This window comes from Ornithorhynchus anatinus, chromosome 12 (assembly GCF_004115215.2).
Source record: "Ornithorhynchus anatinus isolate Pmale09 chromosome 12, mOrnAna1.pri.v4, whole genome shotgun sequence".
Taxonomy (NCBI): domain Eukaryota; kingdom Metazoa; phylum Chordata; class Mammalia; order Monotremata; family Ornithorhynchidae; genus Ornithorhynchus; species Ornithorhynchus anatinus.
This window is the reverse complement of record NC_041739.1, coordinates 29,418,230-29,441,059: the sequence shown is the minus strand read 5'-3', so window position 1 is coordinate 29,441,059 and position 22,830 is coordinate 29,418,230. Positions and strand designations below refer to the sequence as shown.

Below are 22,830 nucleotides of genomic sequence, written 5' to 3'. Positions count from 1 at the left end.
CAGTCTTAATCCCCATTTTGCAGGTGAGGGAACTGAGGCACAGAAAGGTGAAGTGACTTGCCCAAGGTCACACAGCACACAAGTGGCAGATCTGGGAGTAGAACTCAGGCCCTTCTGACTCCCAGGCCTGTGCTCTATCCACTTGGCCATGCTGCTTCTCTGTTGAATATGAAGGGGGAAGGAGTTCCAGGTCAGAGGCAGGATGTGAGCAAGGGGTCAATGGCAGGAGAGACAAGTATGTCTATACTAATAATGTTGGTATTTGTTAAGCGCTTACTATGTGCAGAGCACTGTTCTAAGCGCTGGGGTATACAAGGAAATCAGGTTGTCCCACATGAGGCTCACAATCTTCTTCCCCATTTTACAGATGAGGTAACTGAAGCACAGAGAAGTTAAGTGACTTGCCCACAGCCACACAGCTGACAAGTGGCAGAGCTGGGATTCGAACCATGACCTCTGGCTCCCAAGCCCATGCTCTTTCCACTGAGCCACGCTGCTTCTCTAGCCACATGGTAGATCCATGGCACTCTTGGTATTTGTTTCCAAACCTTCACCCCGGCTTGGTGGAGTGCCTACTTTATGGTGAACATTGCTCTACAGATTATTTATGGGGAAAATTTCCGAAAATGTTTTATTCATCAGAAAATGTTGCAGCTGGAGATCTCCTAAAATTAAAACCGGAGACATCTCTCAACAAGGTTTGCAACTCAAAATTAGAGTAATTAGATATGTTAAAGAATTCATTAGGGACCTAAGTTTCTCTGACGAGCTGGAAAATTTAATTCTTCAACCTTTAAAAAAATTGACAGGGAACCAGGAAATCACACAAAAGATGTTTGTTGGCCACGAATCTCTGCAAAATAAGAAGTGAGAACAAGTCACCCCAAGAAACTGGTGTAGCTGTTTTTCATCTTACCTTCGGGTCTCGGGAGACGCTGACAAGCCTGTGAGAGAAAGTGGATTAATAATTCAAGTTGTTTAAATAACCCAATAAGTAAAGCGGTGAGAAATCCACTTCTTGAGATGAAATATCCTAAACTGATGGAGTATGGAGGATTTCCAAAACAGAGGTTGAGACCTAAGCTTCACGTTCAGTTTAAAGAGCAAAGGTGCACCTGAGGGCTGAGGCTCCAGGAGGCCAGAGAGTGTGGGAATGCAGGGAGAGAGAAAGAATCCACATTTAACCAAACGCTAGAGCCACGACCACCTGGGGCGCAGCCTGCTCACGGCATCCTCCCACAGTTCCCCCAGCCTTCGGTCAGCAGAGGGCTGGGTCGGGCCCGGCCTGGCCTGGCCTGGCCTAGGTGAATTCCCTCTCTACGTCTCATTGCTTTGTAGCTTTGTTTTGTCGCTGCGTGTAAACATCTGGCTCATGTTGACAATAATCAGTGCCCACAAAGCTAGGCAGGACCCTTAGGATTCCACTTGGACGAAATCCTGATAGATCCCGGGAAGGATATAAAAGCCATGGGTACTCAGGGCTAGAGTAGAGTGGATCATGATGGCAGGATTCAGGTTTAGTTAAAAGTTGTTTGAAGTTCAGGACTGAGCAAACAGAAACATTTCACCGTTAAAAGATCCCCTGATCGGCGCTCTCCGATCTGACATCTGCCCTCTCACCAGAATGAGATTCTTTCTCGGGCAGCCTTAAAGTAGTTACTGGGATACTGAGTATTGAATCACCAACCCCTTGGAGGTCATAAACAATACAGTCCGGGCTCCGGTCGGCAGGAAGTGGTGCATTAGAGTATTCCCGGAGGCCAGTTTCGACCCCCAGCTTGGGATGGTCATCAACCCAAAACTGATTGCGTGAAATCCAAAAAAAGCTGCTTTTCAGCTGTGTCAACATCCATTTCTAGGGTGGCACTAGATCTAGGTCTGGCAGGTGATTGAAGAGGTGAGATTTGGGGTCTTTCACCTCCCAGTCCGCTCCAAGGCTGGATCACTGTCCACCGTTACCTGACTGCTTTTCAAATCGTTTGCCTTTGCTGGAGCAGCTGACAAGTTTTCTGGTTCCCAAAGACAGTGATCACCTAGCAAGATGGCCTCCATCTCTAAGGAATTTCATCTACATTCTGCCTCAGGTCTTCTATTTCTTTTAATGGTGTTTGTTAAGTACTTACTAGGAGCTAGGCACTGTACTAAGCAAAGGGATAGATACATGCTAATCAGGTTGGACACTGTCCATGTGTCATGTGAGGCTTACAGCCTTCATCCCCATTTTACAGATGAGGGTACCGAAGCACCGAGAAGTTAAATGACTTGCCCAGGGTCACACAGTAGACATGTGGTGGAGCTGGGATTCTCAAAGACAGGTCCTCTGACTCCCTGGCCTGTTCTCTTTCTCTTAGTTTTAAGCTCTTATGATAGATGCAAAGATAATAGGTTCAGACGAAGTCCTTGTCCCACCCAGGGGTCACAGTCTAAAAAGGAGGAAGAGCAGGAATTTAATCCCCATTTTTCAGGTGAGGTAACTGAGGCCCAGAGAAGTTAAATGACTTGTCCAAGGTCACCCAGCAAGCCAGTGGAGGAACTGGGAGTAGAATGCAGGACTCTGGGTCTTTACAACAAGGCCAGGACACCTTTCTCCCACATTGAACTTTGCTCACTGGCTGTTCCGTTTCCACTTGGAAGTGTCAACTCACCGCCTGTGTCTCTTGTCTTCCCCAACAACTAAGGTCTCTTCAGGATCTCTCCAGGCAGACAGACATTCCGTACGGCACCGTCCTGGACTCAGCAGTCTACGAGCATGTCCGTGTGAAGGGGATGAACCCGTTCGAGAGGGACAACGTGTATTCTCAGATGTGGCGGATGATCAACAGAAGCAACGGATCAGAGAACAATGTTCAGGAGTCATCGGCGGGCATCCACAAGGTACCTTGTGAAGCAGCGTGGCTCAGTGGAAAGAGCACGGGCTTTGGAGTCAGGGCTCATTAGTTCGAATCCCAGCTCTGCCACTTGTCGGCTGTGTGACTGTGGGCAAGTCACTTAACTTCTCTGGGCCTCAGTTCCCTCATCTGTAAAATGGGGATTAAGACTGTGAGCCCCACGTGGGACAACCTGATTCCCCTATGTCTACCCCAGCGCTTAGAACAGTGCTCGGCACATAGTAAGCGCTTAACAAATACCAACATTATTATTATTATTATTACCTACCCAGTTCTCCCGTGACAGTCGGCATGGTTCCGCGGCCCAAATCAGGATTGCTTCTCACCGTTTCTAGAGGGCAAAGAGTAGTGATAATAGAAAAGCAGTGTGGCCTAGTGGACAGAGCAAGGGCCTGGGAGTCAGAAAGTCCTGGGCCCTGCTGTGTGACCTTGGACAAGTCATTTAACGTCTCTATGCCTCAGTTATCTCATTTGTAAACTAGGGATTAAGATTGTGAGCTCCATGTAGATCCTGGACTGTGTTCAACCTGATTAGCTTGTATCTACTCAAATGCTTAGAACAGTGCCTGGGACATTGTAAGCATTTAACAAATACCATAATTATTATTATAATTGTGGGATTGATTATTCATTCAATAGTATTTATTGAGTGCTTACTATGTGCAGAGCACTGTACTAAGTGCTTGGAACGTACAATTCGTCAACAGATGGAGACAGTCCCTGCCCAATGACGGGGTCACAGTCTGATGCCAAGCACTGGACTAAGCACTAGGGCAGGTACAAGATAATCAGTCCTTGTCCCCCATGGGCCTCACAGTCTAAATAGGAGGGAGAACAGGTATTGAATCCCCATTTTACAGGTGAGAAAACCGAGTCACAGAGAAGTTAAGTGACTTGCCCAAGGTCATACAGCAGGCAAATGGCAGATCCAGGATTAGAACCCAGTTTCTCTTATTCCCAGGTTCACGCTCTTAGGACTGTGTCACCCTAGTAGTTCTTCTTTGGTTTGGAAAGCCAAAAGCCAGCTCTAAATTCCTGCCTATTAGGAACACAAATAAGGGAACACACAGTCCAGGGAAGGGAATTCAAAGCCTTCAACCCCTTTACTGGGAACTTGCTTACCACCAGACTCTCTAAAATGGGAGTCCTGAAAAACTTGCTCAGGAAGTATTTTAGGACTTCCCACCCAGAGTCTGGTCAGACCCCAAGCAAAAATAGGTCAATTTGATCTTTCTAATAACTAAAATAATTCTGTGATAAGATCAAATGGAACAATTGGTTTAGAGACAGACACTTTGCTTTGCGGAGTATTTATCACACTTCAAATAGGATCAGCGAAACGGAAGATTCAAACATGTCTAGTCTGGACTACTGCCTCCCCATCTCCCCCCAGTCCCACAGTCCAGATATTAATAACAATAATAATAATTGTAGTATTTGTTAAGTGCTTACTATGCATCGGGCACTGTACTAAGCATTAGGGTCAATTCAAGATAATCCCGTGGGACATAGTGAGATGAGTTTCACATAGTCAATTTCCCCGATTAGACTGTAACCCCGTCAAAGGGCAGGGACTGTCTCTATCTGTTACCGATTTGTACATTCCAAGCGCTTAGTACAGTGATCTGCACATAGTAAGCGCTCAATAAATACTATTGAGTGAATGAATGAATGAATGAATGAGTCCCTGCTCCCTAGGGGGAAATTCCAGTTTGTTCCCAAACGGTTTTCAGATTTAGATTACACCTGTTGGAGCGGTGAAAAAAACTTTTTCCAAAGATGACAACTACTGTGAGAGACCTCTTGCATTTCATTCATTCATTCATTCAATCGTATTTATTGCGTGCTTACTGTGTGCAGAGCACTGGACTAAATGCTTGGAAAGTACAGTTCGGCAACAGATAGAGACAATCCCTACCCAACAACAGGCTCACAGTCTAGAAGGGGGAAGACTTGCCAATAAAACAAAACAAGTAGACAGGCATCAATAGCATCAACATAAACAAATAAAATTATAGATATATACCCACCATTAATAAAATAAATAGAATAATGAATATATGCAAATATACACAAGTGCTGTGGGGCGAAGAAGGGGGTAGAGCAGAGTGAGGGAGTCGGGGCGATGGGGAGGGGAGGAGGAGCAGAGGAAAAGGGAGGCTCAGTCTGGGAAGGCCTCCTGGAGGAGGTGAGCTTTCAGTAGGGCTTTGAAGGGGGCAAGTGAGTTAGTTTGGCGGATGTGAGGAGGGAGGGCATTCCAGGCCAGAGGTAGGACTTGAGCCAGGGGTCGACAGTAAGACAGGAGAGAACGAGGGACAGTGAGGAGGTTAGCGGCAGAGAAGCGGAGTATGCCGGCTGGGCTGTAGAAGGAGAGAAGGGAGGTGAGGTAGGAGAGGGCAACGTGATGGACAGCTTTCTGAACTCTGGTCTAAGTTCCACCCTGAAGTTGCTGGTGTGTCATCCCCTGCAACTTTGATTTTCAAGCAAAAAGTAAGAGGGCAAGCTGCCTTCCATATGAACAACTCACATTTATTGTTCCTGCCAGCTTGTAACGTGAATGATATTTGCTCACTTGATTTCATTTCTCCTGCTGCCATGGCCAAGAAATTCATAAACTTCCTTAATCTCAGGAAATCTATATTTTTGCCTCCGTTGCTCTTTACTGACCCACCAAAAGCCCCAGCAAAACTGCTTTATTCATAACAGGCTGGTAGCAGGAAGACAGTACCTGAGCCCACAGTGAATAAGGCTTGCTGCAACTAGACTGTCTATCCTTGTGAGGAAAATCACTTTACCGGGGCATCTGTGAGAGGGTCTATTTTTTTTTTACTGTATTGAAAGGCATCTTGGTCCATGTGAAGGAGCCGTGCATCTTGTGGGGTGTGCCACAGTTCCAGCGATCCTCAGCCCTAAATCCTCAGCCCTAAATCCTTCGGTGTCAGTTAGGAGAGCCCCAACCCCCGATACCATCCCCGGGATCCTAGAACCCTCCACTTCTGACTACCCAGAGACCCCCCGCTTCTGCACCCCCTTGTCCTCCTCCACCACCCTTGTCTTTCAAGTGATTGCTCCTCATTCAGAGTGTAGCTGGCCACCCCACTCCTGGGGTTGGCTACAGGAACTTCAGGGGAGGAAGGATTCCCTTCCCATCTCTCAACTTCCCAGGTTAACACATCTCCCAGGTACCCCAGGTTTCCTAGACTTGTGCCAAAGGAAACACTGAGGTGACAGATCTGAACAGGTTTAATATATGCTTTGCAAGTGTTATTCGCTCATCCATCAGGTAACCAGTAGAACAAAATTCTGATCCCGGTGACTTTTCCCTTTCTCTAACACATTCCCCACCTTTCTCCAGGACCCTTTCTACTTTTCTGTAGGCCTCCCAGTACACGTCTTCTTCCAGTCCTTTCCAGTCTCCTTTTGAGATGTGTCAGGTTCCTGTGTCTCCCCTCCCAAATCTTTCCCTTAGGAGCTTCAGATGCAAGGGTAGATCTGCTGCTGATCCTCCAGATCATTTCTACCTCTCGGGGAAGGAGCCTGTACCCCAATATGAAGAACCCCACTTTTGCGACCTGTCCCTACAAGATCACTTCCCAAAAACCTCCTGTCCCCAGATGGCCAAGAGACCAGCAAGCCGCTCTTCCCCTCTCCCACGCCTCCCCTGTGATTATCTGTGCTCCAGGTAGAGGCATCTGATACTTAATTCAACTAGTTTTCCCTCAGGGAAAGGATCCCCGCTTAGGAGTGAGTGAGTTTCCTCCTCTTCTAGAACCGTCCTGCTTCCACTGAATGTGGGGCTAGTCTGCCTGACTGCCAGACTGTTGCAGAGAGAAATATAGGGAGACATGTGGGCTTCCAGGGAGTTGTAGAATTATTCTACATTTATTTTGCCACTTTTATTTCCAAGATTTCTTAAAACACCCTTTTCAGATAACTACACAGACAAGTAGCTGACACTTCTGGCCTAGAGATTCCAGCAAATTACTCCACCGTGCCTAAGTAGGGCCAGAGGGAACGTTTCAGTGCTGGTCCTTCTGTTAGTCTATGATTGCCCAGAAAGTCGCCCTGCATCTTTCAATGTTGGCTTCAAGACCATGGTCTCTTGTACAAGGGATAAGACATCTGAGTATGGGGAGAGGGATGAGGGGTTAAGCGCCCCTGGGAAGCCAGGAAACCAGAGGCTTTCCCATCGGTGGGGAGGGATAGGCACAGAGATCACCATTCACCCCGCAGTTCTTTCATTTGGCTTTTTGATTCTCCCTAAATCCTCAGTCCCTCCATGAGCTACTACGAAGTTTCAGGCACTGCCTAGGGGCTGTGTCTTCCTCTTCTAAAAATGGCTGCTAAGTCCATCAGCAGGGGAACTTTGGAGGGGCTGCTGATAGTGATGGCTGGAGGTGGGGAAGGGGAGGCAGGAAGCTCCCATTGGCTTGCGTTTGTTCCCTACCCAGCAGGGAAAGTTTCACAAGCAAAACTACTCCTCACTTTCCTTGACTTTGGGCTTTTCCAAGTCAGAGATTTCCTAAGGCAGTTAGTAAAGGGTCTTGTTACAAAACTCTGCCAAAAGAATCAAAGGCTGAAATGTGTTTGATGTGTCTCTTTCTAAAGTGCAGAACACAGGGACAGCAGAAGACAGATGAGGCAGGGAAACAACTCTTGATAAAATACATTTTGGTCCCGTTTGCAAGACCCATATGGTTAGAATGGTCCTTTAGAGTACAAAATTCATCATTGTGGCTTACCTGCCAATGACACTAGGGTTGATGGAGGATGAGACACCAGAGTCCATCAAACACAGCTGTGTTGACTAACATCCTTCAGTGGAGGAAAGCAACCAACGTTTGTAATTCCAGATTTTCATCTTGGATTTCTTGCTGTTGAAAACAGTTGTTGCTGCCTTTCCACTGAACCAGAATTGCCTGTGATGTTTAATTTTGATGTTGTTGGTTTTTGCAAAGAACTGGTGATGTAATTCCTTCAGAGAGCAACAGACTACTCTCCCTCCCACATCTCTCTGAGAAATCCTCCTTTCCTCTGACCAATAAAAAAGAAAAGAAAAATGACTCCAAGGCCATTCTCACTGATGCAGCACCAAAGTCAATCAATCAGTGGTATTTTGGGAGCACTTACTGTATGCTGAGAGCGATAAACTAGGTGTTTGGGAGAGGACAGGACGGTAGAGTTGATAGACACATTCCCTGCCCACAACGAGCCGACGGACTAGAGCCAATAGTTCTCTCTATCAGAAGGTCAGGTGGAGCATTACTGCAGGAAAGTACTTTTCATGAGTGTTCAGAGGTGATGGACTCGTGGCTAGATTAGAATTCAGTAGATCATTTCCATCAACCAATCAGTGGTACCCATTGAGCACTTACTATGTGCAGAGCAATGTAGTAAGTGCTTGGGAGAGTACAATACAATGGAATTAGTAGACCCGTTCCCTGCCCATAACGAGTTATATCTCAAACGGAAGATGATGGATGATAGTTACAGAACGCCTGAGAGGACTTCATAACTTATCATTACAAATGACCTCTGAACTTGAGAGCTGGGAATCTGGGTGTAAGAAGGTTTACAGAAGTGACTCTAATTTATGTATCTGGCAAATTGATAGACTATAAATCAAGTGCAGAATCAATAATGCACTCAGACAGCCACAACCTGCTGAGAGAAACACAACCTCATTTTTAGAAAGGGAAATCATGTCTTGCTAATCTCCTGGGATTCTTGGAAGGGGTCGATAGGGTAGGGTAAGGTAAGCGGGTAGATAGGAAGAGACAAATGAACGTTTTGTAGATGTATATATACAGAAGGCCTTTGACAAGGGTTCAAACCAAAAACTTGCCATTTTTAAAAAGGAAATAACTTTGGAATCTGGTATGGAGCAGGAGTGTGCGCATGGTTGGGAAACTATTTAAAATGTAGGAAACAGATAAGAGGGCTAAATGATGACTTTTTGGGAATGGAGAAATGTGAACAGTGAGGAGCAGCATGGCCTAGTGGATAGAGCATGGGCCTCGGAGCCAGAAGTACCTGGGCTCTAATCCCGCTTCACCACTTGTCTGCTGTGTGACCTTGGGCAAGTTACTTAACTTCTCTGTTCCTCTGTTACCTCAGCTGTAAAATGGGGATTCAGACTGTAAGCTCCAGGTAGGACATAGACTGTGTCAAACTGATTAGCCTGTATCTACCCTCAAGCTTAGTACAGTGCCCGGCACGTAGTAAGCACTTAAATACCACTTAAAAATCCCCAAAAACTAGTGTTAGCACTAATTCAACATTTTTATAAAAGAACCGATAGAGGGAGTGCATAGTGAAATATTCATGATTGCAGGTGATGCTATGTTTCCTCTGGATGGCTAAATTCTTGTAGATGGGGAAAAGAAGGAGGAACACCTCAAAAAACTGAGGGAGCAGGCAGAATACTAGCAGGCATACTTCAAAATGAATAAGGGAAAAAAAATGCACTAAAGCAAAATCATGTAAATTACAACCAAATTATAATGGATTTAGACCCATTAGTCACAATCTCAAAAAGGAGATCTTGGTATCAATAATAATAATAATACGGATAATATTAAGTATTTGTAAACACTTTCTATGCACTTGATATCAATAACAATAATGATAATATTAAGTATTTGTAAGCACTTACTACTGTGAGCCAAACACTCTATTAAGCAATGGGGTAGATACGAGATAATAAGATCCCAAATAGGGCACAGGGAAGTTAAGTGACTTGCCCAAGGTCACACAGGAGGTAAATTGCAGAGCTGGAATTAAAACCCCAAATCCTCTGTTTTGTCTTTGCTTTTTTTTTGTTTGTTGATGGTATTTGTTAAGTGCTTACTAAGGGCCAGGCACTGTACTGAGTGCTATGGTAGATGTTTGAGGATAGCACTTTAAAACAAATAGGAACAGCATAGTCTAGTGGAAAGAGAATGGGCCTGGGAGTCAGAGGACCTGGATTCTAATCCTGACTCCACCACTTGCCTACTGCATGACATTAGGCAAGTCATTTCACTTCTGTGTGCTTCAGTTTTCTCGTCTGTAAAATGGGGATTCATTACTGGTACTCTGTCCCCCTTAGACTGTGAAACCCATGTGGGACAGGTACTGTACCCTACCTAATTAACTTGTAACTCCCCCAGGGCTTAGAATAGTGTTTCACATACAATAACACTCTCAGTAATATTGTTCTTATTAATGATGACCATAGTAACAATAAACACTTCTTCATCCATTGGAGGGTAAGCACAAAATTTGTAGCCATGGGATGTTATATCCTCAGAAAAACAACAGCAGGTTCCCAGAGGGGTTTGGAGAAATCCATGGACAAGCATCCGAGGTTGATATACTGGAAGGAAAGTCATGGATGGAGAGGGATAGTGAATGAGTGGTCCTGGATGATTCATTTCTAACCAGAAGGGTGAATGTCTGGCAGGGCAACCAGCATACAGTTTCTTCAAGCATCCCGATGCTACTATTAGACACAGAGCCCTGGTGGTGTTAATATTCTTCTGGAGGAAAACCGACAGATAGTTTTCTGTACAATCCGGAATTCATGTAAATTCTAAAGTATTTCTAAAGAAATACAGAATGAAATACAGAGATCTCAGTAGAAGTGCCTCTGTTTTGGGGTATACACTTGCACCCAGATACATGCACTCACACAGACACACATCTACGTACACAGGTACATACAACAGCTAAATACACACACGAACACACATACACCACTAAATAGTGTGCTTATCCTAATATTTTTATATACAAAATTGATTACATTGAAGTATTGATTCAACATCCTTTGTTTTATTTTACTTTAGATATTTTCAATTGATTTTTCCATTTCTGCATGGATAATATAATCTGTGACTGCTCTTTGGGAAGTTATTTATTCTAAGTAAACTTTAAAAAGTGAACTTTCCCAATTCTGCTTGTTGAAATATTCACTGAAGGTGCCTGTAAAATTCACTTGGATCTAGAATGTGACATATCACTTTGTAACTTTTTCGAGACACATCATCCTCCTAATTCTTAATCCTAACCTCCTCCCAAGGCTTTAGTATTCCTTGGAACCATTGCTTTAATATATATAAATATATATATGGGAATGTGTTCAGTATTGTGTGCCTGTGTGTGTGTGTTTGTGCGTCTCAGCAGTAGTGAGCTACCTAGTTTCAAAAACTGAGCTGCTAACAGTGGGGTTGCATTTATGTGTGGAAGTGTCACTGAAAACTCAGTCTCTTGCACTCTGACTATGAGAACAATGTCAGAAACCTTCTCTGGCCCTGTACTGTCAGGGCTGAGCCACTGCTCAGGCACCAAGGACACTGTTGAAAGGCACTGCAGTCATTCAGACTAGAATGTGACCGCCTAAGCTGCCTAGAACTTAGTGATGAAAGAAGGAGAGCCAAAGGAAAAGTCCTATCTATGTAAGGCTGGTAAAAAATGAATTTAAGTTGTTTTGCAGTAGGTAAGGTTTGCACTGAGCCATCCACACTCTCTCCCTAATAATAACAATACTGTGGTATTTTGTTAAGTGCTTGTATTTGCCGAGGACTGTACTAAGCATTGAAATAGATGCAATGTGGCACAGTCCCTGTCCCTCATTGGACTTTCTAAGAGGGTGGCATTACACACAATTTAAGCCCCATTTTCTAGATGAGGAAACCAAGGCATAGAGAAGTTCTGTAACTTGCCCAAGGTCACACAGCAAATTAGAACCCAGGACTCCTAACTCCGTGGTTCTATTGCAAAGAGTGTTCTGCCTTTCCTTTCATTCTGGTTCTTGGGCTGAAATGGAATCAGTGGTTGAGTAAACTTTTACTGGACAAGAAAGGACTTCTTTCTTGTCAAGAAAGAAGTTCCTTGTGGGTTCAGCAGTTTGTTGAGATAATCGTTGCGAGAAGCTTACTGTCCAGGAAGACAATTGACAAGAGTGTGGGGCTTGACAGTGTCCCCAGACGTCAGCATTCAACAGAGGCTCAAAATCTTCCTCAGTAGCAGATGCCCTGGGCTAAAGGATAATGAAGGGAACCTTCTCTGGGCTTCCCCTTTCATTATTGAAACTAAGATGTGATGGTCAGAAATCCAGCTCCTACATAGCTCTGCTTTGCTTAGATGAGAGAAAAAGAGAAAACAACTTAAAGCTGACAGTAAAATTCCAGGAAACAACTGGACAGAGTACAAAATTCTTTGATTCTTTGATTAGCTCTCCTAAGAATCAGGTTTGAACCCTCTGAGCCTCCAAAAATGATTTCTTTTATCCCTATCAGCTGCATCACTGCCTAGCAAACAGGCTTCCAGATAAAACTATGAAGCCTGCATATGCAGAGAAATTTGGTGAGTGAATTCTTTCTTGCTACCCAATCCATTGAAAGCCTAAGACAGCTTGTTGACCAGTGATTGGCAGAGCAAAATAGGTTCCAAAATAAAGGTGAATGGTTACAAAGAAAACCACAAAAAGTCCCTCTTGACCATTGCAGAAAAAGGGTCAGTCCTTGAAAATTCAACAACATTGTCAACCTCAGTCAATCAGTTGTATACATCATCTCTAGCCACTGCACACTCTACCCTCATCAACTCTGAAATCCCTCTTTCTGACCACAACCTCCTCACTTGCCTTCTCTCCCACACTCCTCCTCCCCACAAATCTATCCAGTTCCCCCACAGTGACCTCTGTAGTTGTCTTATGCCGTTGAGTCGTGTCCGACCCACAGCTACGCCGTGGACACATCTCTCCCAGAACACCCCACCTCCCTCTGTGATCTTTCTGATACTTTATCCTTAGAATTTTCTTGGTAAAAATACGGACGCGGATTACCACAGCTGCCTTCCGCACAGTAGACCTGAGTCTCCGCTCTCGACTCTCTCCCATGCTGCTGCTGCCTAGAGCAGGGGAGCTTTGACTTAGAGCAGATTGGCTTCAATTTACTAGCCGTTGGCCAAGCTAGGAATGGAATGGGTACACCTCTGCCTGTCCCTCCCTCCCGTAGTCGAGACTGGTAGAGTCCCGGAAACTCTCCAGGTGCAACCCTGAGAGGTGCTGATCTTTTGACTCCATCCAATTTTCTTAACTCATCATGCCCCATTTAGGCTCCATACACATATTACCTTGCCTTGACGACCAAATTGACACTCTCAACATCATCATCTCTACTGAATTCAACTCACTCGCTCCCCTATCCCTTTGTCCGTCTCATACCACTAGCCCACAGCCCTGCATCACCTCCTCAGTCTGCTTCCTTCGCTCTCGTGCAGGAGACACTGAACGCTGCTGGCAAAAATCTAGATATTAGGCCAACTTCGTCCACTTCAAGTTTATCCTTACATAATTTAACTCTGCCCTCTTCTCTGCCTGCAAATATTATTTCTCCATCCATACTGTCACTCATGCCCGTTGGCCTCGCCAGTTGTTCCAGACATTTAACTCCCTCTTCAAACCTCCCAACACCACCACATCCCCTATGTCTTGCCACTAAGCTTGTTGTGGGCAGAGAACATGCCAGTTATATTGTACTCTCCCAAGTACACAGTAAGCACTCAGTAAATACAATTGATTGATTATTAAGCCTTTACTCTGGTCAGAGCACCATGCTAAACACCTGAGGGAGTATAGTAGAGTTAGTGGGCCTGATTCCTGCCTCTAAGTAGCTTATAATCTAACAGGGGAGACAGACACAAAAATAGATTAGAGCTAGAGGAAGGCCAGTGGCAAGAGACTGTAGGGCCAGACCATCTCAATGACCCCTTGGAGGGAACGAGATGGATGGGCAAAATGCAACCTGTTTCCCAGAATCATCGGCGAGAGCTACCTAAATCCTGAGAGCATTAAAAAAAGCACTTTCCCATTTCACAGATGGGCTGAGCTCATCTTTGCAATAGAGACAAGGAGTTAGGAGCTGTGGGTTCTAATTTCCTACAGATTTCTTCCGAGTTACCTAGTCCCAGGGCTAAGTATTGGGCAACTCTCATCAGGTTTTCTGACCTTTCCTTAGGCAGTGCATCATCTTCTCTCTTGCTTCCTTTTTGTTGGTCCACTTCATGCATGCTTGACTATGACTGCTCTGCACCAGAGAAATGTGGGTTCGAGACAGGCAGCTTGGGGGATATTCCCATGACACCTGATATGGAAGGCAAAATAGTCCTAATGGGTACGGCCTTCCCCTTTGCCCTGAAAATTAATAATAATAAAAATAATTATGGTATTTGTAACCACTTACTATGTGCCAGGCACTGTTCTAAGTGCTGGGGTGGATACAAGCAAATCGGGGTGACACAGGCCCTGTCCCACCCTGGGCTAACAGTTTCAATCCCATTTTTCAGATGAGATAATTGAGCCATAGAGAAGTGAAGTGACTTGCCCAAGGTCACACAGCAGACAAGTGACAGAATCGGAATTAGAACCCATGACCTTCTGACTCCTGGGCCCATGCTCTATCCAAAATCTGAGCTCCCTAAGGGTAGAGAGGCTTTCAGACCCTGCCCGAGAGCCACTTTCATCTCCTGCAGCCTTTACCGGTGTATGTTATCAATGCCATACAGATGTCTACCGCCATTTAAAATTTAAATATAAGAGGAGCAGCATGGCCTAGTGGCGGGAGCACAGGCTTGGGAATCAGAGGTCTTGGGATCTAATCCCAGTTCCACCACTTGTCTGCTATGTGACCTTAGCCAAGTCACTTAACTTCTCTGTGCCTCAGCTGCCTCATCTCTAAAATGGGGATTGAGCCTGTGAGCCTCACGTGGGATGACCTAATTACCTCGTATTTACCCCAGCACTTAGAACAGTGCTTGGCATATAGTAAGCGCTTAACAAACACCATCATCATCATTATTATTATTATTATTAAAAGATTGGTGAGAACAATAGCAATGAGCCTAATTATTTAGGGGAGAACATTTATGATGGGAAAATCACAGGAGCAGATTAAGGTTCACCAGAAAGAGAGTTTCTCTGAACTGCTGTGGTGCCCTAAATGTCTGTCACAGGATTGCCGCAGACCTGCAGAGCGCTGGCTGCCCTTACAACAGAGATGGTTGTCCTGCTGTTTCTAATGATTTTCCATCTCCTCTTCGGTCGGCTAACATTAACTAGCGTAATCTCCCTTGCCGTGCCACTCAACGCTGCCTTCAGCGTTCACGGCAACGTTGTCTCCTTAAACATCCATGTTCATCTCCTCATGCAGTTTCACAAATCCATTAAATGTCAGCAAGTAAAATTGGATTCCTGGGGGAAAAAAATGACCTTTTTAAGAAAAGCTCCTGAAATTTTTGAGCCTGCTTGAGACAGTCTTCTGTGGCCTGATCTACCCAGTTCATCCATGCCCTCCAAGCTCCCTCTAATTTCAAAGGGAACTCCTGCCCCTCTACATTAGGCTGGAGAAGAACTAAGGTCAGAGACCTCAGGCCCAGTCCTCCTCCCCTTTCGCTCTACTTCTTTTAATCAGACTGAAGGAGGGCCTTGAGGATTCTAAAGAGAAAAACTCAGCATCTTTCCCTTTCCCAAATTTCAAATTCATAATCCTGGACCTTTCCAAAAACGTTATTTCAGAGAGAGGACTGAGATTTCATGTCTGTGGCAGAGGGCATTCGACTGACCTGAGTTCCAATGTAAATGTCAAAAATTCTGAGCGCAGAAAGGAGAAGGGTGAGTGACCGCAAGGATGGTGGTTCAGATCACACTGCTCTGGAAAGTTTAAGGGACTTCAAGGTAGGCCCCCAGGGGTGGAGAAAGTGTTCAGTTCACGGTGCATTCTGGGGTGACCTGATTCTCCCCAGGCCCCAGAAAAGACATCAGTAGATTAGCTGGGGCAGGTTGAGTGTGCCTAGCAACTTGTGAATGATGGATCTCAGCATTTTGGGTTAAACCTCTGTGCTCACAGCCTTGAAATTCAGCTGGTAAATTTGCTCCTGATGAATCCTGACACACAGGACCTTCCCATTTAACCAAGTGGGCTACCATTGGCAGCATGCTTAAAGCAGAGTCTCTGCTTTTGCCATATGAAAATTTCCTGCTCGAACTTTCCAATTCTCCTTTCTTCATTAGATCCATAGCACTGAGAGAACTGTAGCATTAACAATGAATGTTCATGACTTCCAGTTGAAAAAATAATAATAATTGTGGTATTTGTTAGGTGCTTAATATGTTCCAGGCACTGTACTGAGCACTGGAGTAGATACAAGCTAATCAGGTTGGACACTATCCCTGTCCCTCATGGGGCTTACAGACTTAAGTCACGAGTCACAAGAAGCAGCGTGGCTTATATGAATAGAACACGGGCCTGGGAATCAGAAGGACTTGTGTTCTAATACAAGTGGGAATTAAGAATGTGAGGCACATAGTAGGAGCTTAAGTGTCACAAGTATTATTATTGTTATGATTATTAATCCCCATTTTACAGATGAGGGAACTGAGGCCCAGAGAAGTGAAGTGACTTTCCCAAGGTCACACAGCAGGCAAGTGGCAGAGCCGGGGTTACAACCCAGGTCTTTCTGACTCCTGGGCCCATGTTCTATCCACTAGGCCATGCTGGTTGTGTACACCTAAAGATAATAGGATTGTCCCACCCAACCTCTGCTTTCAAACCTGCCTCTTGGTGTCCCAGTTTTCATGATGCCTTTGCTAGAGGAAAACAACCCTTCTCTTAAAGACTTCCTGAGATGGTCCCTCAATAATCCACTGCATATCACGTTCTTTAAGATTGAGCTTCACTAAGCCTTTAAATCATCTATTTTGCCCTCCCAGCTTGAGACTTCACCATGTGGCGACTTCTTGGATATCTTAATCAATCAGTGCTATCAGTCAGTCAATCAATCAATTATATTTATTGAGCACTTACTGTGAGCAGAGCACTGTACTAAGCACTGGGGAGAGTACCTTATAACAGAGTTGGCAGACACATTCCCTCCCCAGAACAACCTTAGAGTCCAGAGAGGGAGGCAGACATTAATATAAAGATGTTATGGATAGGGACCTAAGTGCTGTGGGGCTGAGGGAGGGGTGAATAAAGAAAGCAAATTAGGACAATGCAGAAGAGAGTGGGACAAGAGCAAATGAGATATTTATTGAGCACATACAAGGTGCAGAGCTCAGTATACTAAGCACTTGAGTTGATGTGAGCATGATATTGATTATGGTGAGTTAGTCTCCCTCCCAGGGCCTTGTTGTTCTAATTTTGTCCAACTGATGTTGAGTGAGGCTTAGGCACTGATATTGAAACAGCTTTAGGGATGGTATGTGTATTCTGAAATAAGTTCAGGCCTCACAGAGATATTTCTATGGACTTACTGCATGATATGAAGTTTGACAGCCTGTGGTCAACTCTGTCCATTTGCCATAAACATTTAAAGCCTCATCACCTGGATTTTGGGTTTTCTAAATGGAAACTGGGAATCGTGCGCTCACCTGGGTTCCTGCAGCTGCTGAAGATGTTTGGTCTTCCTGGAAGTTTACTGAGCTCCTAGGCCATACTCTTAGAGCCGGCCAAGTCAGAATTGGAGGGACCTCATCAGAGCAATAGAGTAAAGCAGGGCTACATTCAAGGCCCAGTTCTGTTCCGCCTCGCTTGTACAGCCGTGTTCGAGGGCGCATCAAGGAATCCGGAAGCTGGTGTCAGAATACGATTCCGATCCCCTTAGAAACTCAGGGGAAGTAATGTGATCCAGTGGATAGAGCAGCGGTCTGGAAGTCAGAAGCAGCATGGCTAGTGGCTAGAGTGGGGGCCTGGGAGTCCCAAGGGCCTGGATTCTAACCCTGGTTCCACCACTGGTCTGCTGTGTGACCTTGGGCAAGTCACTTCACTTCTGTGGGTCTCAGTTACCTCATCCGTTAAATGGGGATTAATATTGGGAGCCCGATGTGGGATATGGACTGTGTTCAATCTGATTAGCTTCAATCTGATTGTCAGCTGTGTGACTTTGGGCAAGTCACTTAACTTCTCTGTACCTCAGTTACCTCATCTGTAAAATGGGGATTAAGACTGTGAGCCCCATGTGGGACAACCTGATTTCCTTGTGTCTACCCCAGCGCTCAGAACAGTGCTCTGCACATAGTAAGCGCTTAACAAATACCAACATTATTATTAGCTTGTTACTACCTCAGTATTTAGTATGCTATCAGCGCTGAACAAATATAATTTAAAAAAACTCAGTTCAACAGGCTGAGAGCAGCAATCCAAGTCCTCGAATCACCCAGAAAGAAGTTCCTACCCGTAGATCACTGTGCTCTGGAAGCCATCAATCAAGTAATCAATCGATACTATTTAGTGAGTCCTTACTGTGTTCAGAGCGTTGTACGAAGATGCCATCAGAAGGAATACAATAGAGTTGGTACACACAGTCCCTGCTTTCAAGGAGTACACAATCTAAGATCCACTCAAAGCAACCCACAGATGATTATGAGCTGCTTTCAAATGCTCTGGATCAGCATTAGGGTGAAGAAGACCTAGATTATGAATGCATCATCACCAGGCACCCAAGATACAACAGTAGTCAAAAAGGTAGAAAATAAACTCAAGAAAGCCAAAACATCCTTTGGAAAACTGACAGAATGTGGTACATCAAACTTCGGATGAAAATTAAAGTCTGTAGACCAATTTCAGTAGCAAATTTTCTTTATGGTTCTGAGATCGGGAGGTACCCCAGAAGCCCAGAGGGGTGGTAAAAAAGACAAATATATGGTCCATGTATCCTGGATAAATATATGCAGCAATTCACTGCAGAGTTGGAGAAGAAGAGCAAATTGTGAATTATGTCAAAAGGCCGAAAGATGGGCGGGGTTAATTGGCGAAAGTGTAGACTTTGAGTGACGATGTGTTAGGTGAATTTTCATAACAGCTGCTGAGGGAAGTGATTCCGCTACTGTGAAATGGAAGCATTTTTTCTAAGTGCAAATTTCTGCTGCTTGGGAACAGGGAGCTAGTGGCTGATGAGGTGAAGGAGGACTTCAGAACCAGAAAAACACTAGGATGGAGGAAGCCTCTGCTTGCCATTTGAAGGACAAGTTCTTTTCACATATTAATTGCATTGTCCATTCTGGTCTGTCCCTTTCCCTTGCACCAGAATCATTAGAGGATGGCATAGGATTCAGGAGGGTTGGTTTTAGCTTGTCAGAAGACACCAGTCCAACTCTCCTGCCACCAGGCAATGTCACTTTTACAAAGTATTTTTCTTCCGTCCTTTAAATCCTTGATCCTGCAGTAATTGCCTGAAGGGGAAGACCAATTGATATACACTGGGACAAGCAGTAAGTTTTCAGTCCTTTTCCTTTCCCATGTCAGTCCCTTGTGGGACAGAGACTGCATCCAACTCGATTATGTCATAATTTACTCCATCACTTAGTACAGTGCTTGGCATGTAGTAAGGGCGTAACAAATACCACAGTCATTATTGTTATTCCCCCACCAGGCTGAAGCTGTAATTACCCTGTGGGCTCATGCCTGGCTCCAGAAAGTGATAGGTGACCCAACAACTAGCTTTATTTCAAGCTATTGGGTGTGTGTTTTGGTCACTTTGTTTCAGAAAGTGTACAGATTATCTTCCTGAGAATGGGTGTGTGTATCGAGGCCCCCAGAGTCATTGCATTTTAAAGAAATGTATTCATCCTAGACACCAACGTTTCCGCTGGAGCTCCGGCTTGAGCTTGGGCTGCAGTTTTGAAGAGATGGGACTTTGAGGGGTGAGATTTCCAAGGGTAGGGGCTCCCAGAAAAAGACATTCTGGGATGGGGTTTCACTGGAGGTAGGGATTCCAAGCAGGAGGCATACAGGGAGTTCGGCTCACTGGGTAAGAAGCTGTAGCCTCGGGCCCAAGCAACCAGCCCCGACCTGGCCCCAGAACTCAAGGAGGGGAGAGTGAAGGACCCAGGCCGTAAGCTGCCCTCCGCAGGACATATTTTACAAATGACACTGTGGAGAGTTGAATTTTATCTGGTTTCTTTGGTGTGAATTATATCCTTGTTGTTCTGGGTACCTGTCCTCCCCGATCTTCAGTGTCAGCCCCTTGGGAGACGTGGACCATGTTTTAGTTATTTTCTTATAATTACCCAGGTGTTTAACACATTGTGGGACCACAGTAAGCACTTAATCACGGGAGTAACACCATCAAGAATAAACACATGGAGTAATATCTATCTTCTCACTCTTAACCATAATACATCTATCACTTCATCCCCCACTTGGACTGTGAGCTTCTTGAGGGCAGGGATCACAACTTCTGCATCTTTGTCTCCCAAGCACTCAGTTCAGTGGTCAGCACTCAGTAAGGCTCAATTACAAGTAGGGATAAGGAGGAGGAGAGGAGGATGACGAAGATGAAAGTTCTGCTCCCCTTCCCTTCAAACCCCTCCACTATAACTGATTTCTGATCTGATCTTCCTCTGTCCTGTCCACATGCCATTCTCTCCTACTTCCCCTTTGTCCCAGGGTAAGAGAGGTAGCTCTCTTGGTGAAATGGTGCCCAGTCAACGGTCACCCCAGTCATTGATCTGCAGGGCTTAAAATCAAACAGACGTGGTGCCAGCCCTGTCAGTCACTGGCCCGTATTCTTCCTGCTGCTCACTGCTCAGGCTCTCTCGCAGTCCTGCCCTCTCCTCTCTTCCACTTGTCTTTCTCCTGCCCTCTCCCTTCCTCCTCATTCCTGCCCTTCCCTCTCTCCCTCCTCCTATTCCTGCTCTCTCCGTCCTCCCCTACTTCTGCCCTTACCTCAAAACACAGTTTACCCTGAGTTGCCCTGAGCAGCTCTACCCCAGTCTACCAGCCAGCCTCTCCAGGGGACCCCTGTGGATTATTAACCAAATGATTGTATTATATCGTAGTGTATTCTTCCAGGTGCTTAGTACAGAATAATGATAATAATGATGGCATTTGTTAAATGCTTACGATGTGCCAAGTACTGTTCTAAGTGCTGGGGTAGATACAAGGTAATCAAGTTGTCCCACGTGGGGTTCACTGTCTTAGAGAAGCAGTGTGGCTCAGTGGAAAGACTCCACGCTTGGGAGTCAGAGGTCATGGGTTCGAATCCCGGCTCTGCCACTTGTAAGCTATGTGACTGTGGGCAAGTCACATAACTTCTCTGTGCCTCAGTTACCTCATCTGTAAAATGGGGATTAACTGTGAGCCTCACGTGGGACAACCTGATGACCCTGTATCTACCCCACCACTTAGAACAGTGCTCTGCATATAGTAAGTGCTTAACAAGTGCCAACATTATTATTATTATTATTATTATTAATCCCCATTTTACAGATGAGGTAACTGAGGCACCGAGAAGTTAAGTGACTTGCCCAAAGTCACACAGCTGACTCCCAAGCCTGTACTCTTTACACTAAGTCACACTGCTTCTCTACTCTGTATACGGTAAGCTCTCAATAAATATGGCTGATTGATATGAAACCAGGATTATTCCCCACTTAGAAGTGGTCATGGTCCCATTTGACCATGTCCAAGCCTTCTGCAGAGTCCCTCTAGGTTTGACTAGATCTTAGCACATTGTCCAGCCTGAAGGCAATCAAAGGTGGGTGGGTTCAAAGTCCCTAAAGCCCATGGGTGTAGAGGGAAATTCCAGAAATGTGATGTTTAAATCATCGATGCACCTGAATTCAGAGTACTGCTTCCAACGTGGCCTTGCCAAGCCTTCTGCCAGCTAGAGTCACTGGCAGCCAGAATCCTACCCTCAGAGTGACCATAACCTGAACCCATGGCATGGGGGGTAAAGGGATTAAAGGGGGGCTAGGGAATCCGGGGAGGAAAGCAAGATGGGGGGATGGGAGGATAAGGTCAGGGATAGACCATGTACTTGTTTTTTGGGGGGGGAGGGAAATGCAATAGTAAAGTGTTGAAACTGAATCTAGACATAAATGAGGAACTCTGTATTCAGATTGCATGGCGGCCTTGGCAGGTGGCCTCAGAGCACAGCTACCAAATGAAACATCGAAAGAGATAAAGAAACAGGGCAGAGCGGGAGTTTGGACAACGGGAAATAGACTCATATATTAACCTCCTTGATTATAATTTTCTGCATGCACTCAGGAAAGTTTAGAGGATGGTGCAGGAAGATGAATCGGCCACCCCTGCAGCAGGTCACCATCTGGCTGGGGCATAATAAAAGCGAACGGCTATCAAATCATAAGGACTTACGACAGCGAGGAATCTTGCGGGCCATAATCAATCCATTCTGGGTTAATCATTCGTTTGAGTCCCCACTCGCCATTACATTATAAGAGTTTGAGAAGTCCAGGGGCTGTGTGCAGATAGCTCTGAGCAGGAGGACTTGGGAAAGGAAAAAAAAACAGACCTGCTGCAAAATTAACAAAGGTGTTTTTCTTCCTGCCGCAGTGTGGGTTCGATTCGGGCTGCCGCTAATAATTGAGACACCACACACCCCGCTAGAAGAGGCTTCTTCACAATTCACCTTAAAACCTAGAAGCCGTGGTCACGTTCCCAGAAATCTGATAAAATGCCACTAAAGAGATGCTCCCAGGTGCGGTCTTGAGGGCGGGATGGCATCGAAACCCTCAGTGTGCCAGACAGAGTGTTCACTCCGGTCAGGCATAAACTCCTTGTGGGGATCATGCCTACCAACTCTGTCATATTGTACTTGCCCAAACGACTGAGCACAAGGGAAGCACTCAATCAATACCATTGCCTTGTTTGATAGATTGAGGCATGCAGGCTAGGTATGTGGAGGAGACGAGATCAGCTGGCCTCCAAGAAACACCTACTTTTCCTTCCATCCCTCCTACTGAGTGTCTGTGGGATTAGGGTCATGGGATCTGTTTGGGTCTGGTTACAGGAGACAGTGGCAGAAGCAGCAGACAGAGTCAGATCAGGGGGAAGCCAGCTGAAGGAGAAATCACTACTCCTCCAGTTAATATCCCTGGGGGCAGGTAGGCAGAAGCGAACCATACAAGGCTTTGGGGAACTGGGCTGCTATTTCA

General features: G+C 45.4%; 1 protein-coding gene and 1 non-coding gene across 2 annotated transcripts in view; one reads left to right on the top strand and one right to left on the bottom strand.

The window, feature by feature from the left end:
* GRID2 (glutamate ionotropic receptor delta type subunit 2) overlaps positions 1 to 22,830 on the top strand; it is an 873,695-nt gene that overhangs the window by 769,281 nt on the left and 81,584 nt on the right. The window contains 1 exon segment of the mRNA XM_029076869.1: positions 2,679 to 2,874. Coding sequence (XP_028932702.1) covers positions 2,679 to 2,874 — 196 coding nt within the window.
* LOC114815794 lies at positions 12,802 to 12,939 on the bottom strand. Its single transcript, XR_003763596.1, has one exon. It is a non-coding gene; the product is annotated as a small nucleolar RNA SNORA7 (small nucleolar RNA).